Source organism: Portunus trituberculatus, chromosome 48, assembly GCF_017591435.1.
Source record: "Portunus trituberculatus isolate SZX2019 chromosome 48, ASM1759143v1, whole genome shotgun sequence".
Classification (NCBI taxonomy): Eukaryota; Metazoa; Arthropoda; class Malacostraca; order Decapoda; family Portunidae; genus Portunus; species Portunus trituberculatus.
In genome coordinates this window covers 20,448,081-20,465,457 of record NC_059302.1, presented here as the reverse complement: position 1 = coordinate 20,465,457, position 17,377 = coordinate 20,448,081, and the positions used below count along the sequence as shown (strand labels likewise).

The following is a 17,377-nucleotide window of genomic DNA, read 5'->3' as shown; positions in this document are numbered from 1 at the left end:
AGTGTTTACGTCTCCTTCGCCACAGCCCACGAGGCGGATTTGCTCTAGGCCTGACTGTTCCAGGGTCTTGGGTAGTGTCCTCCACGATCCTCATTTGGTCTGTATCAAGTGCAGGGAGTTCTGCAGCCTAGGTAAGAGGTGTGATGAGTGTTCTGGCTGGAGCAAGGATAAGATTCTTACCGCCTACAAGTATCAATGCGGGTTGAGGCGCAAGCGGGAGCCTAAAGCTAACTTAAAGGATAAGTCTAAGGGCTCTCATACCCGGTCTGGTATCAGCAGTGACACGAGCCATATGTCTGGGGATTCTAGCTCTCAGGTCTCCTCTGCTATTTCTGTTGGAGGTGTTGCCCTTCAGGCAGGCAGTGTAATTTCTCAGGATGAGCTCTCTGCTGATGATTCAGCTTCTCAGCAGGGGTCTAAGCCTCCAGTTCCAGTCTCTATAGATCTTTCCCTGTTTTTGGAATCCTGGCAGGAGCAACTCCTTGCTTCTGTTGACAGCCTGGTGTCTTCACGGTTGGGAGAGTTACATAACCCTGTGTCTTCCCTGGCTACTGACCCACCTCTTTCAGCTCTCCCCTCGTCCTCGGACAGAGACCTGATGAAGTTCAGTGTCCTGCCCCCCCCCAAGTCCTGACGCAAAAAGGTGTGTGCAGTCACATCAAGTCAGGGGGCCAGGGGGCCCCGTCCGGGGCTTGAGGTGGCTTCCAAGCGTTCTCATCCTCCTAAGGATGACGCTAGAAGGATCAAGAAGTCCCGCCCCACCTCAGTGGTGACCGGTGCCCTGGCTCCTTCCCAGGCCTGGTCAGTGGGGGGGGACAGGGAGAGGGTGGACCAGAGCACTGCTCCTGGCCCCTCCCCCAAGGCCCAGGGTGAGGGCCCAGGCAAGGGTGATGCTCTGCCCCTTCGCCTACCAGGTGGCTTGCCCACGCCCTTTCCACGGGCTGCCACCTATGTCCTTTCAGCCGCTAGGGGCTCAGAGTCAGCCGACCTCCCTACGTCTTACCAAACCCACTGTCTTACGCCAGAGAGGCGCCAGGACCTCCCCTCCCCTTGAGGTGTGCGCTTCCCCTGTGAGGCTGGCGTCTCTGCTCCTGGAGGCACACCCCGGACTGCCCGTCTCCGGGGTAGTGACCTTCTCCTCATGGATAGCACTGATAGACAGGTACTCCATGGTTTCCCCCGGCCTTCTTGTTCGGGGTGGCAGGGCCCAGCCTCCTTGTCTCCAGGACCTGCCCCGTCCCTCCACATCCCAGGGGGGGCTGGAGGAGGATGAGACCCAGCCCCTATCGGCCTCCATGTAGCATCGCATGATGGATTACATCAATTCAGTGTTTGAGGACGCGAGGGGCCAAAGGCTTGAGCAAGAGGGTCCTCTCGCGCCCGGAGCTGGTGCACCTGAGTCACAGTGAGGGCCGATTCTCCTCACTAGGGCTCAACCCCTCCAGTTCTTCAGGGAGCAAGCCAACAATGCTTACCTGAAGGCCAATGACAGGAAGCCGGCTTCTCTTGGGTATCCGTCAGGCAGGTTTGCCAGGATGTACGCAGTATTGGACCAGGAAGGCTCAGGGAAGGCTACTGCCGTTAACCAGGACTTGCACCATGCCTTGAACTCAGGCTCCCGTGAGCCGAGGGTTATCCGTGACCAGCAAGAGGTCGCCAGGATGAAGGGAGTGGTTGGTCGTTCTCTGGACCCACTCAACTACTCTTTTTGGTGCTTAGGTGCCCTTCACCTACTGACAGTACCACATCTCCCCTCGCACCTGTTGGATTTAGAGGGACAGCTCTTTAAGGCTGTTCGTATGGCCTTGAATGACATCAGCCGTGATTCTACTTACGTCAATGCCAATCTTCGGACCTGGAGAAGGGAGTCCTACATTGCCCACCTCAGACCCACCTTCTCTCAGGTGGAGAAAGGCATCCTTAGACAGTCCCCATCTTTTCTCCTCTCCTCTTTGATGAGGCCAAGCTGCAGGAGGCGTTCCAGTCTTCCAACAGTAATGCTGCCATGACTCTCCATGAGATTGCTCTCAGGGCCCTGGCTCGTCCACGTCTGGCCACCGGTACTCCCTTGGTGGAGCGTGGTTCTCATCTTCCTGCCCCCTCAGCCTCGAGGCCTCCGGTTGCTCCTCCCCGGCGAACACAAGTTCGCCCTCGTTGTGTTCGCCCTCGTCCTGGGAATCCTCGGGGTGGATCTTCCGGACCACTCTCTGCCCGTTCTAGTGGGCAGTCAGGAGGACGGAGAGGTAAGCCCTTTCGGAAATGACAGTCTTTCTCACCATGGGTGGTGGAGGGCTGTCTGGCCCTTTGCTGGGAAGGTTGGCTCAAGATCGGGGCAGAGGAGTGGATCCTCAGCGTTCTGCGGGATGGCTACCAGATCCCCTTCTCTTCCCCTCCACCCCTGACCACTCTCTTCGAGGATCGCAGGGATTATGCCCCAGGGTCGCCCAAGGGTCTCGCCCTCGCGATAGAGCTCCAGCGTCTCTGGACAAAAGGGGCTATAGAGGAAGTGCCTCCCTCCCCAGGTTTCTACAGCCATGTGTTTGTCGTTCCAAATGCCACAGGCGGGTTCCGCCCCATCATCGACCTCTCCCTCCTCAACACGTATGTCATCATCACCAAATTCAAGATGGAGACTGTCCGGACGGTAATGTCGGCCATCCGACAGGACGACTGGATGGTGTCACTGGACCTTCAGGACGCATATCTTCAGGTGCCCATTCATCCCCACAGCCGTCAGTTCCTGCACTTTGTGTGGGAGGGGTACCACTTTCAGTTTTGAGTTCTCTGCTTCGGTCTCTCCACTGCTCCTCAGGTTTTCACTCGTCTGATGGCTCCTGTCTCGGCGGAGTTCCATCGTCGGGGCTTCCACATCCTTCGCTACCTCGATGACTGGTTGGTACTGGCCTCTTCAGCGGTAGAAGCTCAACACGCCACAGCTTGTCTGCTCAGGCTCTGCTCGGACCTGGGCATCCGAGTAAATTGGGAGGTCATTCCTGACCCCTGCACAGGAGAAGACCTTCCTCGGGATGGTGATTCGCTCCCCTCTTTTGAGGATTTGCCCGACCCAGGGGAGGATACGAGGCCTCCAGGATTTACTCCGCTCTTTCCTCAGTTGCCCGTCCCCCCCAGCGGAGCACTGGTTGAGACTTCTGGGGCACATGTCTTCCCTCATACATCTAGTGCCAGGATCCAGGAAGCGGACGCGTCTCCTGCAGATCCAACTGAACCAGCAATGGGACAGGTGGTCGATGCTAGACGACCATCCGGTCAGCTGAGACAGTGCTTCACGTCAGAACCTGGAATGGTGGCTGGAGGACGAGAACTTGGGGCAGGGTCAGCCTCTTCATGTTGCCATTCCGGACCACCTTCTCTACACGGATGCCTCTACTGTCGGCTGGGGTGTGTCGCTCCTCCAGGCTTCTGTGAGTGGCCTGTGGAACATCCATGAACAGACGCTCCACGTGAACGTTTTAGAACTCCGTGCGATCCGCCTCGGCCTCCAGCACTTCACGGAGGTGGTGAGGGGCTCAGTTGTCGCTGTCTTCTCGGACAACACCACGGCCCTCGCTTACCTGCACAAGGAGGGGGGGTACTCACTCTATCCTTCTCAACCTCGAGGCACGCCAGGTCCTCGACTGGGCAGAAGCACATGCAGTGTCGATCGACTGCCTCAGCTGCCGACACCAATCCCTGTCCACAGAGTGGACCTTACATATGGATGTTTGTCACCTGCTGTGGCGGGTCTGGGGCTACCCAACAGTCGACCTGTTCGCCACTCGTCTCAATTACCGGATTCCGAACTTTGTGTCTCCCTTTCAGGATCCGGCGGCCATCGCCACAGACGCCTTCCTCTACAATTGGGACAACCAGGATCTGTACGCCTTTCCACCCTTCCCCCTCATCAGGAGAGTTCTCAACAAGCTCCGGGCTTCCCGGAACACCCGTCTCATCCTCATAGCCCCTTACTGGCCTCAGAAGGAATGGTTTCCAGATCTGTTGGCGGCGTCGGTGGAGCCTCCCCGCTGCCTCCCTCTTCGCAAAGATCTATTGAGACAGCCACACATCCACAAGTTCCACACCGGTATCCCCGGGCTTCAGCTGACAGGGTGGAGACTATCCAGCGCTTTCTGAGGCACAGGGGTTTCTCCTCTAAGGTGGCCCAGTTCTTATCTCACGACAAGAGGCCTTCCTCTGCTTCCAACTATCAGCACAAGTGGAAGGGGGAAAAGGAAGTGCTGCAAGGATCACGGCCACAATGTCTCCAATCCCACGGTCCAAAAGGTCGCAGATTATCTCGTTCACCTGCGCCAGGATTGCAATCTTTCTACCTCTGCCATTAAGGGTTATAAGGCCATGCTGAATGGAGTCTTTGCAATCAGGGGCATGGACCTCAACAATGACCGGGTGTTGAGTGCTATTGTCAAGGCGTGCTCTTCTCAACCCCGCAGACCTACTAGGAATCTTAGTCCTTCCTGGAACCTGGATGTAGTTCTTCGCTACCTGTCCAAGGCCCCCTTCGAGCCCCTTCGGCTCTCGTCCTCCAGGGACCTGACCAGGAAGACTCTTTTTCTCCTGGCATTAGCTACAGCGCAGAGGGTAGGGGAGATCCAGGCCCTCTCCTCCCGGACTAGCTGGCAAGGACAGGATCTTATGGTCTGCTATCTCCCTGAGTTCATTGCTAAGACGGATACGGGAGTTCACAGCACGGCCTGGGAATTCCGTATTAAGAACCTTACTTCCATTCTCGGTTCCATGGATGAGGAGCGCTTTTTGTGCCCTGTTCGGGCTCTCTGCCACTATTTACAACGGATTGCTTCAGAGACAAGGCCCAGGAATCTGTTTGTTGCAGTTAAACGCCCTTCTCGACCTATGTCGAAAGCGGCCATCTCATACTTCCTCAGGGATACCATCAAGTCTGCCCATGAGGCTATTTCTGACTCTGTCTGCCTCGAGGTCAATGCCCGTGCCCATGACATCTGTGGCATTGCTGCCTCCATGCTCCTCTGGGAAAACTGCTCGGTTCCGACCATCCTGAAGGCAGCACACTGGAAGACTCACTCGGTCTTTGCCGACCATTATCTCCGCAATATAGTGCGGAAGGAAGGTGACGTTTTTTCCCTGGGTCCAGTTGTTGCAGCCGGTCACATTGTGGGCTGACAACTACCACAAGGTCCTCCTTGCTCTGGGGTAACGCTTCGGCTCCCTCAGGTGAATACCCCAGTGCTCCCTTACACTGCTCGTCTTAGTTGATTGGATCAGTAGCCAGGGTTCTCTCCTCTGCGTCAGGGTATTGAGCACGCTCCTGGAACACTCATCCCCTGACCCCTAAGGCCTGCTCCCTTTTAGACACACGGGTTAGGAGGACCTCCCAAACCCTTAGCCAAGCCCGCTGGCACCCCTATGCTGCCCGGCCTCAGCCAAGAGGTTAGTGTCTACATATGGACAGTTTGTTTTCACACTCTACACCTGGCACATTCTTCTGACTCCCACCTCCTTCAGTGTTGGAGTCTGCTATATTTTGTATGAAAAACAGGTGTCTGTGACAGAAATCTAATTTTTAATGCTAAAATTAATTTCTTCACTTATCTGTTTTTCATACAAAACTTCACTGCCCTCCCTTCCTCCCCCAGTCAGGTTCTCTCCTTTGAGAAATAACTGACTGGTTGTCCACGCAGTGTGCTGGCGGCAGCAATGAGCACCGCACTGCCAGGCGTAGCGCTAAAGCGGGCGGTTTCTCGGCGAAAAGGTATGTGGAGCAGTGGAACTGCTATATTTTGTATGAAAAACAGGTAAGTGAAGAAATTAATTTTAGCATTAAAAATTAGATATTTTGTTTCTCACCAAATCTCCTGAGTTAGTGCGAGATAAAAATCCCAACATCTCGAGTTTTAGGGGTTAATTGTGATGAAACTGGTCTACTCTGGAAAAAAAACTACCAAACTTGATCTATACAACAAAGGAAGAGAAGTGTTTGCCAGGACACAAGCCCATGAAAGACAGGCTAACCATGCTTCTGTGCGCCAATGCTAGCGGCGACTGCAAAATTAAACCGCTGCTTTTTATCTAAACTTGGGTTTGGCAATGACTGGAACAAATTACTTGATTTATAGGTATCAATAGTCGAACCTTTTAATACTCGCATGGCCATTTGAAATTAATTAAGTTTGAGTATTGAGTCTCCACTGTACTCTCAATCATTCATACCTTTTTTTTTTTTTTTTTTTTTTTTATACCATGTGGGCTTTTCACGGGAATTTATGGGCTAAAGGGGATACTTTTTAGGGTATCTCCTATCTCAAAGCCCACCCACTAGGAAACCGTTGCCCTGAGTGAGGAAGCCCAACCTGCACTCAGACCGTGGACAGGATTCGAACCCGTGCGCTTGGAGACCCCTTGGATCCCAAAGCACGCATGGTTCCACTGTACCACGGCGGCCTCACCTTTACCTTTCACTGATAAACTCTGGAACTCCCTTCCTGCTTCTGTATTTCCAACTTCCTACGACTTGTCTTCTTTTAAGAGGAAGGTATTGAGGCATTTGCTCCCTAATTTTGGCTGACACTTTTCTTTCTTGTAGAGAACCAGCACGCAAATTGGCCTTTTTTTTTTATCTTTTTTTTTTGCCCTTGGCTGGCCCTTTCCTACATAATAATAAAAAAAAAAAAAAAAAGCAGCCTCAGTTTGGTGGATGTGTCTATTTATATACACTTGTAAGCTTATTGCAAACTTATTTCCATAAAGATACAAACCTATAAACTGAAACACTCACCAGGGAAAGCCTCATCTAACATCACGTCCCCTGCCGCTTGCCACCAGCGGAAGCGTGTGTGTCTGGTGCGTGCCTTGGGGGGCAGCGGCACAAAGAATGGTTCCTTCCTGTGGACCACACAACACCAACTTCACCACACTACTCATCCTTCCTGTATTCTAAAGTATTTTGAACAAGTTGAATGAGTTTCTTGATGACTCTTTCCTGTTTTCCCTACATAGAATTTGGAAGGCCTGAGCTATACTCATGTAAGTGTGTGAGACCAACTCAATGTCTACATTTTCTTTCAATTGATACAACTTCTTTGGACATACTACCTTCTCACTTGTTCATTCAAAACTTATGTATTTCTAGTAAACAATGTCACTTTTGTTGATTATTTCCCTTTCCTTGAATTCAACATTTTATGATCCTCTTTTGTAACCATATCCTCTTCTTTTCCTTAACAATAATGTGTGTGTGTGTGTGTGTGTGTGTGTGTGTGTGTGTATTTACCTAATTGTATTTACCTAATTGTAACATACGGGAAAAGAGCTATGCTCGTGTTGTCCCGTCTCCATATCTATTAATGTCCAGCTTTTTCTTAAAATCATGAATATTCCTTGCGTTGACCACTTCCACGTCTAAACTATTCCATGCTTCCACCCTTCTATGAGGAAGCTATATTTTTCACATCTCTCCTATAAGTGGCCATTTTAGTTTTTTCCCATGCCCTCTCGACATTCTTTCATTCCACATACACAGATCTTCCCTATCCATTTTTCCATGCCAATCATCACTCTGTATATTGCTATCAGGTCTCCCTTTCTCTTCTGTTTTCCAGGGTCGGAAGTTGCATTCTTTTCAGTCTGTCTTCATAAGTCAAATCTCTTAAGTCAGGCACCATTTTCGTTGCAGCCCTCTGTACTTTCTCTAGTTTCCTTATGTGTTTCTTTAAGTTCGGAGCCCACTGTATTGTTGCATATTCAAGCCTCGGTCTTATCATTGCAGTAATTATTTTCTTCATCATTTCTTCATCTAAATATACGAACGCCACTCTTATGTTCCTCAATAAGTTCAATACTTCTCCAATTATTTTGTTTATATGTCTCTCTGGCGATAGGTCATTGGTAATTGTCACCCCAAGGTCTTTTTCTTCATGACTGGTTTTATGTCTTCATTTCCTATCTTGTACATACTCCTGATTCTTCTTTCACTCTTGCCAAACTCTATTTTCTTGCATTTTGTCGTGTTGAACTCCATTTGCCATGTACAGCTCCATTTCCATATTCTGTCCAAGTCTTCCTGGAGTAGTTCGCAATCTTTGTCACATCTCACTTTTCTTAACAATTTTGCATCGTCTGCAAATAGGCTCACATAACTGGACACCCCATCCACCATGTCATTTATGTAGACCGCGAACATTACTGGTGCCAACACTGATCCCTGTGGAACTCCACTCTCCACCAATCCCCATTCTGATGGTCTGTCCTTAATTATTGTTCTCATTTCTCTTCCTACCAAAAGTCTTCCATCCATTTTAGTAAACTGCCATGCACTCCTCCTACCATTTCAAGTTTCCAGATCAGTCTCTGGTGTGGTACCTTATCAAAGGCCTTTTTTAAATCCAGATATATTCCATCAGCCCAACCATCTCTTTCCTGTATTACATCTATCACCCTCGAATAGTAACATATCAGGTTTGTCGTGCATGAACGCCCTTTTCTAAAACCAAATTGACACTCACAAAGTATGTCATTTTTCTCCAAGAAGTCTGTCCATCTATTCTTCACCACCCTCTCACACATCTTAGCTACCACACTTGTAAGTGACACTGGTCTATAGTTCAATGGGTCTCTCTTGTTACCTGATTTATAGATTGGGACAATGTTAGCTCTTTTCCAGTCTTGGGGCACTACACCTTCCCTTAATGAGGCATCAATTACTTCACAAACTTTTTCTGCCAGTTGCTCCTGCATTCTCTTAAAATCCATCCTGATACCCCATCAGGTCCCACAGCTTTTCTCACTTCTAAACTCCCCATCATGTTCTTGATCTCCTCCACAGTTACTTGAAACTCCTTCATAATCCCTTTCTGTTCCATTACCAGTGGTTTGTCAAAAGCAGTCTCCTTTGTGAATACCTTCCGAAAGCATCCATTCATAGCCTCTGCCATTTCCTGGGATCTTCACTGCATACTCCATTTACTTCTAAACTTTCAATACTTTCTCTATTTTTGATGTTGTTGTTCACATGTCTGTAAAAAGCCTTGGTTGGTCTTTACATTTATCAATTATATCCTTTTCTTGTTTCTTTCTTTCTTCTCTTCTAATCAACACATATTCATTTCTTGCTCTTTTGTAACTTTCCCACTGCTTAATCCGTCTTTTCCTTCTCCACCTCTTCCATGCATCCTCTTTTCTTGTTCTAGCCTTTTCACATCTATCGTTAAACCAGTCCTGCTTTCCAACTTCTCTATGTTGTCTTATTGGTACAAATTTTTCTCACCTTCTTTGTATATTTTTATAAATTCCTTCCACTTTTCATTTGCTCCTTAGCACTCTTGAATTTCATCCAATTTGTCTCTTGAAAGAATTTCTTTAGGTTTCCAAAATCTGTCTTGGCATAATTCCATCTTCCCACTTTATATTCTTCATTTCTTCTAGATTTCTCTTCGTCTATCACCTTGAACTCCAAAACTGCATGATCACTCTTTGCTAAAGGGCACTCCACCCTCATCTCCTCAATGACCATTGGCTCTGTACTAAAGACCAAGTCCAGTCTTGACGATGCTCCCTCTCCTCCAAACCTAGTATCTTCTTTGACCCACTGAGTTAACACATTTTCCATTGCCAGTGTCAATAGTGTATTTCCCCATGTTGTCTCTGATCCTTCCATTGACCAGTCCTCCCAACACACCTCTTTACAATTAAAATCTCCCATCATTATAGTTCGTTCACAGCCACCCAACATTTCTTCCAGACATGTTCCTGTATCACTTATCATTTCTTCATATTCCTGTACTGACCATGCATTTGTCTTAGGTGGTACGTACACCACTATGTAGTGCCTCTTTTTCCTTCATTAGTTTCTGCTCTGATCTTTAGCACTTCTGCCTTTCCCATACCTTCTTTCACTTGATCCACCTTTATATCTTTTTAACCAGCAACATCACTCCTCCTCCCATCTTACCTACTCTATTTCTTTTCCAAACATTATATTTCCTTCTCCAACCATCATCAGGTCTTCTCCTCTCTCAGTTTTGTTTCAGTAAGACCCACAATATCTGGGTTCTTGTCCCTCAAGTAATCGTTGAGTTCTAAAATCCCGATATCACTCCATTTATGTTGGAATACATTACATTCCGCTCATACGTAAGTTTCTTTAGTCCTTTCTTGCTGTACTTTTCTGGGTTATGAACCACTTCCTCAGTCTCATATCCAAGATTCTCCAGAAAAACTCTTTCTTCTCCTCTTCTGTCCTCTCTTCATTTTTTTCAAAGCCTCCTTTCTCAACTCATTTAACATTTCTCTTTCCTTTTCACCGAGATCTCTTCTCAACCAAATCTTCCTTGTTGTTTCCTGCTGGGCTAGCCTCCATGACTTCTCCACCAATTCATCTACATCCTTTTGTGACTTAAGTTTGATTCTTATTGGCCTCATACCTTCTCTTGTGAACTTTCCAATTCTATGGAAGTCCTCTATTTCTTGTACTAGGTCTTTTCCTCCTCCTGCACCACATTAATGATATTATTTATCACCTTTTTATGTTTTCTCTCTCTCCATTTTACTCGGTGTCTTATCCTCCTCCACACCAAATATCACCACACATCTCTTTTTGTCTACAGTTTCCCTCACCAATGTCTCATTTGATTTAATAACCTTCACCACTTTCTCAGCAATCTTCTCTTCTATGATCTGTTGATCTATAATTTCAGCAAGGCCCAAAGTTTTCTCCCCAGACTCTTTGATTTCCTTTTCCAGACTTGCAACTTTGTAATTTACCTCCTTTCTTTCCACTTCCTGACTTTTTTTCCATTCAGCCTGCTTCTCCATCACTTTTCCTAGAGATTCTCCACATTTTTCGCAATTCACTTTAATTAGCTTAACTTCCTCTTTCAGTGCTTCATTTTCCTTCTTCATATCGGCACAGTCTTTCTTTACATTGTCATAACTCGTTTCCAGGCCCCATACTTTTCAAACAGTTTTTCAATTTTACCTTCCAACTCCAGAATTTTCTTCACATAAGCGCTCTTCTCCATTATTCCTTGAAATCCTGTGAAGTCTGATTCATCTTTCGAGTTCACGGCCGCCATGTTGCTCAGATGTAAACAAACCAGCTGATGGCTCAAACGCAGGCTACAGTTTATATTTACCTTCCCTGGACATTATTTTGCTAATCAACAGTTAACATGACTATATGGAGACGGGACAAACATTACCAGCTCCTTTCCCACCTTGGTTACTCTTAGGCAATGGTAACTGTAGAATTAGAGATGATTGCTCTGGAGCTCAGCGACCACCTCCGCCATCGACGATGTCCCGTGTGTGTGTGTGTGTGTGTATTTACCTAATTGTATTTACCTAATTGTAACATACGGGAAAAGAGCTATGCTCGTGTTGTCCCGTCTCCATATCTATTAATGTCCAGCTTTTTCTTAAAATCATGAATATTCCTTGCGTTGACCACTTCCACGTCTAAACTATTCCATGCTTCCACCCTTCTATGAGGGAAGCTATATTTTTTCACATCTCTCCTATAAGTGGCCATTTTAGTTTTTCCCATGCCCTCTCGACATTCTTCCATTCCACATACACAGATCTTCCCTATCCATTTTTCCATGCCAATCATCACTCTGTATATTGCTATCAGGTCTCCCCTTTCTCTTCTGTTTTCCAGGGTTGGAAGTTGCATTCTTTTCAGTCTGTCTTCATAAGTCAAATCTCTTAAGTCAGGCACCATTTTCGTTGCAGCCCTCTGTACTTTCTCTAGTTTCCTTATGTGTTTCTTTAAGTTCGGAGCCCACTGTATTGTTGCATATTCAAGCCTCGGTCTTATCATTGCAGTAATTATTTTCTTCATCATTTCTTCATCTAGATATACGAACGCCACTCTTATGTTCCTCAATAAGTTCAATACTTCTCCAATTATTTTGTTTATATGTCTCTCTGGCGATAGGTCATTGGTAATTGTCACCCCAAGGTCTTTTTCTTCATGACTGGTTTTATGTCTTCATTTCCTATCTTGTACATACTCCTGATTCTTCTTTCACTCTTGCCAAACTCTATTTTCTTGCATTTTGTCGTGTTGAACTCCATTTGCCATGTACAGCTCCATTTCCATATTCTGTCCAAGTCTTCCTGGAGTAGTTCGCAATCTTTGTCACATCTCACTTTTCGTAACAATTTTGCATCGTCTGCAAATAGGCTCACATAACTGGACACCCCATCCACCATGTCATTTATGTAGACTGCGAACATTACTGGTGCCAACACTGATCCCTGTGGAACTCCACTCTCCACCAATCCCCATTCTGATGGTCTGTCCTTAATTATTGTTCTCATTTCTCTTCCTACCAAAAGTCTTCCATCCATTTTAGTAAACTGCCATGCACTCCTCCTACCATTTCAAGTTTCCAGATCAGTCTCTGGTGTGGTACCTTATCAAAGGCCTTTTTTAAATCCAGATATATTCCATCAGCCCAACCATCTCTTTCCTGTATTACATCTATCACCCTCGAATAGTAACATATCAGGTTTGTCGTGCATGAACGCCCTTTCCTAAAACCAAATTGACACTCACAAAGTATGTCATTTTTCTCCAAGAAGTCTGTCCATCTAGTCTTCACCACCCTCTCACACATCTTAGCTACCACACTTGTAAGTGACACTGGTCTATAGTTCAATGGGTCTCTCTTGTTACCTGATTTATAGATTGGGACAATGTTAGCTCTTTTCCAGTCTTGGGGCACTACACCTTCCCTTAATGAGGCATCAATTACTTCACAAACTTTTTCTGCCAATTGCTCCTGCATTCTCTTAAAATCCATCCTGATACCCCATCAGGTCCCACAGCTTTTCTCACTTCTAAACTCCCCATCATGTTCTTGATCTCCTCCACCGTTACTTGAAACTCCTTCATAATCCCTTTCTGTTCCATTACCAGTGGTTTGTCAAAAGCAGTCTCCTTTGTGAATACCTTCCGAAAGCATCCATTCATAGCCTCTGCCATTTCCTGGGATCTTCACTGTATACTCCATTTACTTCTAAACTTTCAATACTTTCTCTATTTTTGATGTTGTTGTTCACATGTCTGTAAAAAAGCCTTGGTTGGTCTTTACATTTATCAATTATATCCTTTTCTTGTTTCTTTCTTTCTTCTCTTCTAATCAACACATATTCATTTCTTGCTCTTTTGTAACTTTCCCACTGCTTAATCCGTCTTTTCCTTCTCCACCTCTTCCATGCATCCTCTTTTCTTGTTCTAGCCTTTTCACATCTATCGTTAAACCAGTCCTGCTTTCCAACTTCTCTATGTTGTCTTATTGGTACAAATTTTTCTCACCTTCTTTGTATATTTTTATAAATTCCTTCCACTTTTCATTTGCTCCTTAGCACTCTTGAATTTCATCCAATTTGTCTCTTGAAAGAATTTCTTTAGGTTTCCAAAATCTGTCTTGGCATAATTCCATCTTCCCACTTTATATTCTTCATTTCTTCTAGATTTCTCTTCGTCTATCACCTTGAACTCCAAAACTGCATGATCACTCTTTGCTAAAGGGCACTCCACCCTCATCTCCTCAATGACCATTGGCTCTGTACTAAAGACCAAGTCCAGTCTTGACGATGCTCCCTCTCCTCCAAACCTAGTATCTTCTTTGACCCACTGAGTTAACACATTTTCCATTGCCAGTGTCAATAGTGTATTTCCCCATGTTGTCTCTGATCCTTCCATTGACCAGTCCTCCCAACACACCTCTTTACAATTAAAATCTCCCATCATTATAGTTCGTTCACAGCCACCCAACATTTCTTCCAGACATGTTCCTGTATCACTTATCATTTCTTCATATTCCTGTACTGACCATGCATTTGTCTTAGGTGGTACGTACACCACTATGTAGTGCCTCTTTTTCCTTCATTAGTTTCTGCTCTGATCTTTAGCACTTCTGCCTTTCCCATACCTTTTTCACTTGATCCACCTTTATATCTTTTTAACCAGCAACATCACTCCTCCTCCCATCTTACCTACTCTATTTCTTTTCCAAACGTTATATTTCCTTCTCCAACCTTCATCAGGTCTTCTCCTCTCTCAGTTTTGTTTCAGTAAGACCCACAATATCTGGGTTCTTGTCCCTCAAGTAATCGTTGAGTTCTAAAATCCCGATATCACTCCATTTATGTTGGAATACATTACATTTCGCTCATATGTAAGTTTCTTTAGTCCTTTCTTGCTGTACTTTTCTGGGTTATGAACCACTTCCTCAGTCTCATATCCAAGATTCTCCAGAAAAACTCTTTCTTCTCTTCTTCTGTCCTCTCTTCATTTTTTTCAAAGCCTCCTTTCTCAACTCATTTAACATTTCTCTTTCCTTTTCACCGAGATCTCTTCTCAACCAAATCTTCCTTGTTGTTTCCTGCTGGGCTAGCCTCCATGACTTCTCCACCAATTCATCTACATCCTTTTGTGACTTAAGTTTGATTCTTATTGGCCTCATACCTTCTCTTGTGAACTTTCCAATTCTATGGAAGTCCTCTATTTCTTGTACTAGGTCTTTTCCTCCTCTTGCACCACATTAATGATATTATTTATCACCTTTTTATGTTTTCTCTCTCTCCATTTTACTCGGTGTCTTATCCTCCTCCACACCAAATATCACCACACATCTCTTTTTGTCTACAGTTTCCCTCACCAATGTCTCATTTGACTTAATAACCTTCACCACTTTCTCAGCTATCTTCTCTTCTATGATCTGTTGATCTATAATTTCAGCAAGGCCCAAAGTTTTCTCCCTGACTCTTTGATTTCCTTTTCCAGACTTGCAACTTTGTAATTTACCTCCTTTCTTTCCACTTCCTGACTTTTTCCATTCAGCCTGCTTCTCCATCACTTTTCCTAGAGATTCTCCACATTTTTCGCAATTCACTTTAATTAGCTTAACTTCCTCTTTCAGTGCTGCATTTTCCTTCTTCATATCGGCACAGTCTCTCTTTACATTGTCATAACTCGTTTCCAGGCCCTCATACTTTTCAAACAGTTTTCAATTTTACCTTCTAACTCCAGAATTTTCTTCACATAAGCGCTCTTCTCCATTATTCCTTGAAACCCTGTGAAGTCTGATTCCTCTTTCGAGTTCACGGCCGCCATGTTGCGCAGACGTAAACAAACCAGCTGATGGCTCAAACGCAGGCTACAGTTTATATTTACCTTCACTGGACATTATTTTGCTAATCAACAGTTAACATGACTATATGGAGACGGGACAAACATTACCAGCTCCTTTCCCACCTTGGTTACTCTTAGGTAACTGTAGAATTATAGATGATTGCTCTGGAGCTCAGCGACCACCTCCGCCATCGACGATGTCCCGTGTGTGTGTGTGTGTGTGTGTGTGTGTTTGTACATTTACCAGTAATAGTGATGCACAAGTAGCACAGCATTGATGGGCATGCCTCACCTGAGGGTGGTGTGTGCTGGTTCAAAGTGCTGCAGTGCTGTCCAAGTCTGGCCGTTGTCAGGAGAGAATTCAACTGCCACATTGTCCCGAGGTGCCTGGCCCTGCTGGCAGCGGCCCCGTGCCTCCCATGACCCAATTTGCAGGTTGAATACCAGATATCTGAGAAGATAATACAGTGATTTCTAGAATTATTTGAGGGATATGTTACTTGAGGCAGCATGTAATGTTAAAAATCATATAAGGTGAACATGGTTACCATACTAAACTGTACACTATTAGAGGTTCCACTGTGTGTGTGTGTATATATATATATATATATATATATATATATATATATATATATATATATATATATATATATATATATATATATATATATATATATATATATATATATATATATATATATATATATATATATATATATATATATATATATATATATATATATATATATATATATATATATATATATATATATATATATATATATATATATATATATATATATATATATATATATATATATATATATATATATATATATATATATATATATATATATATATATATATATATATATATATATATATATATGAAGCAAAACAATTTTCCCCCATAGACAACAATGTAAAATAGATTAATCTGTTTCTGGTAGGGCTGCATCTGAAAGAGTGTCTGAGAGGACATGCATTCTGCAGTCCCTGCAACACATATCCTTTATAAAACACTTTTGTGTACCTCTCAGCTGGAATAAACTAAGGATCATCTTTGCTATAGTAACAAAATCTAATTGACAGCAAAACGGCACACGGTGACCTTCCTGAAGATATTTATCATGCATCAAGAGCTGTCCTGTAGGTGAAGCACCTCTGTGCTGTAATCAGCTGTCATGATAATATGGCGGTCCAAACAAACATCTCATGGAATTCCATGATTTCCAAGATTTGGCACAACTAGCAAAGCATCGTGTTATTCTAAATAATTTGTGTAATTTAAAAATAAATTAGGTTTTTTTTCCTTTTATTGTTTCAAAATCATATACTCTGAACACGCATAAATAGAGAATTACCTATACAAGTAATTACTTATTTGTGTCTTTAATGCACTGACTCTGAGCTACATATGTATATAAATCACAGTTCCTTGAAGAGAATTTATTCCCAATTAGTGATACACGACATTCGTAAAGATACAGTAGGTCCTCGTTATACTGTACATATGTGTTCCTGAAAACCTTACTGCAAATCAAAATGACCATATACTGAACCCATTATAACATGTAATAATAGGGGATGTGTACCAGTACGTCGAAAGTCACCCCTACAGACATGAAAATACAGGCAACCCCCGCTTAACGAAGGTTCACACAACAAAATTTCGCTACAACGAAGGTTTCATTTTACTACCATCTGCTCGTTTAACAAACACAAAACTCGCTTTAACGAAGTTTTATCCAGGTAATTTTTTCCAAGTCTGAAAGCCCCGCCGTATCACACAAGCCGACAGGCTTTTGAATACACCAGCGCCTCTGGTGGACAAAACGTGCACCACTGTCTCCCTGTTCAAAACAATAGCAGCGTCCCCAGCAGCTCGCCTTCCTTCGCTCAACTTACCACCAAAACGCCCTGCAATGTCGCCTAACATTGCTAAGAAGACCAGGAAGTCTCTTACTCTAGAAGTGAAGCTGGATATTATTCACAGACACGAGAGGCGAGAAAACTAATAGCATTACTTCCCACCATCTTGACTCCATCTACTGTCTCTACTATTTTCATGTCAGTAGATTCTATTAAGAAGGCTGCTGTGAGCTAAAAGAACTACCTGAACTCGTGACTCTGTAATGGATAAAATGGAAAGCCTTGTGGAAATGTGGTATATAAGTTTTGTATGCGGTGGTACAATGATGTGCCCTTTGTTTACATTCCACAGCTTGCCAGCTAGCGTATTTC

At 44.6% G+C, this 17,377-nt stretch overlaps 2 protein-coding genes across 2 annotated transcripts in view; one reads left to right on the top strand and one right to left on the bottom strand.

Annotated features, from left to right (window-relative positions):
* Positions 1-17,377, bottom strand: part of LOC123498447 (reelin-like) — a 265,988-nt gene that overhangs the window by 136,730 nt on the left and 111,881 nt on the right. Inside the window, exons 36-37 of the mRNA XM_045245551.1 lie at positions 15,426-15,584; positions 6,770-6,876 (exon numbers count right to left, since the gene is read on the bottom strand). Coding sequence (XP_045101486.1) covers positions 6,770-6,876; positions 15,426-15,584 — 266 coding nt within the window. The remainder of the gene's footprint in view (positions 1-6,769; positions 6,877-15,425; positions 15,585-17,377) is intronic.
* Positions 4,320-5,676, top strand: LOC123498985. The gene is made up of 2 exons (XM_045246620.1): positions 4,320-5,424; positions 5,631-5,676. The coding sequence occupies exon 1, from the start codon at positions 4,354-4,356 to the stop codon at positions 5,155-5,157; it is 804 nt and encodes a 267-aa protein (XP_045102555.1). The 5' UTR covers positions 4,320-4,353; the 3' UTR covers positions 5,158-5,424; positions 5,631-5,676.

Coding starts and splice junctions, on each gene's coding strand:
- LOC123498985 (XM_045246620.1), top strand. CDS start 4,354: ATGCTGAATGGAGTCTTTGCAATCAGGGGCATGGACCTCAACAATGAC.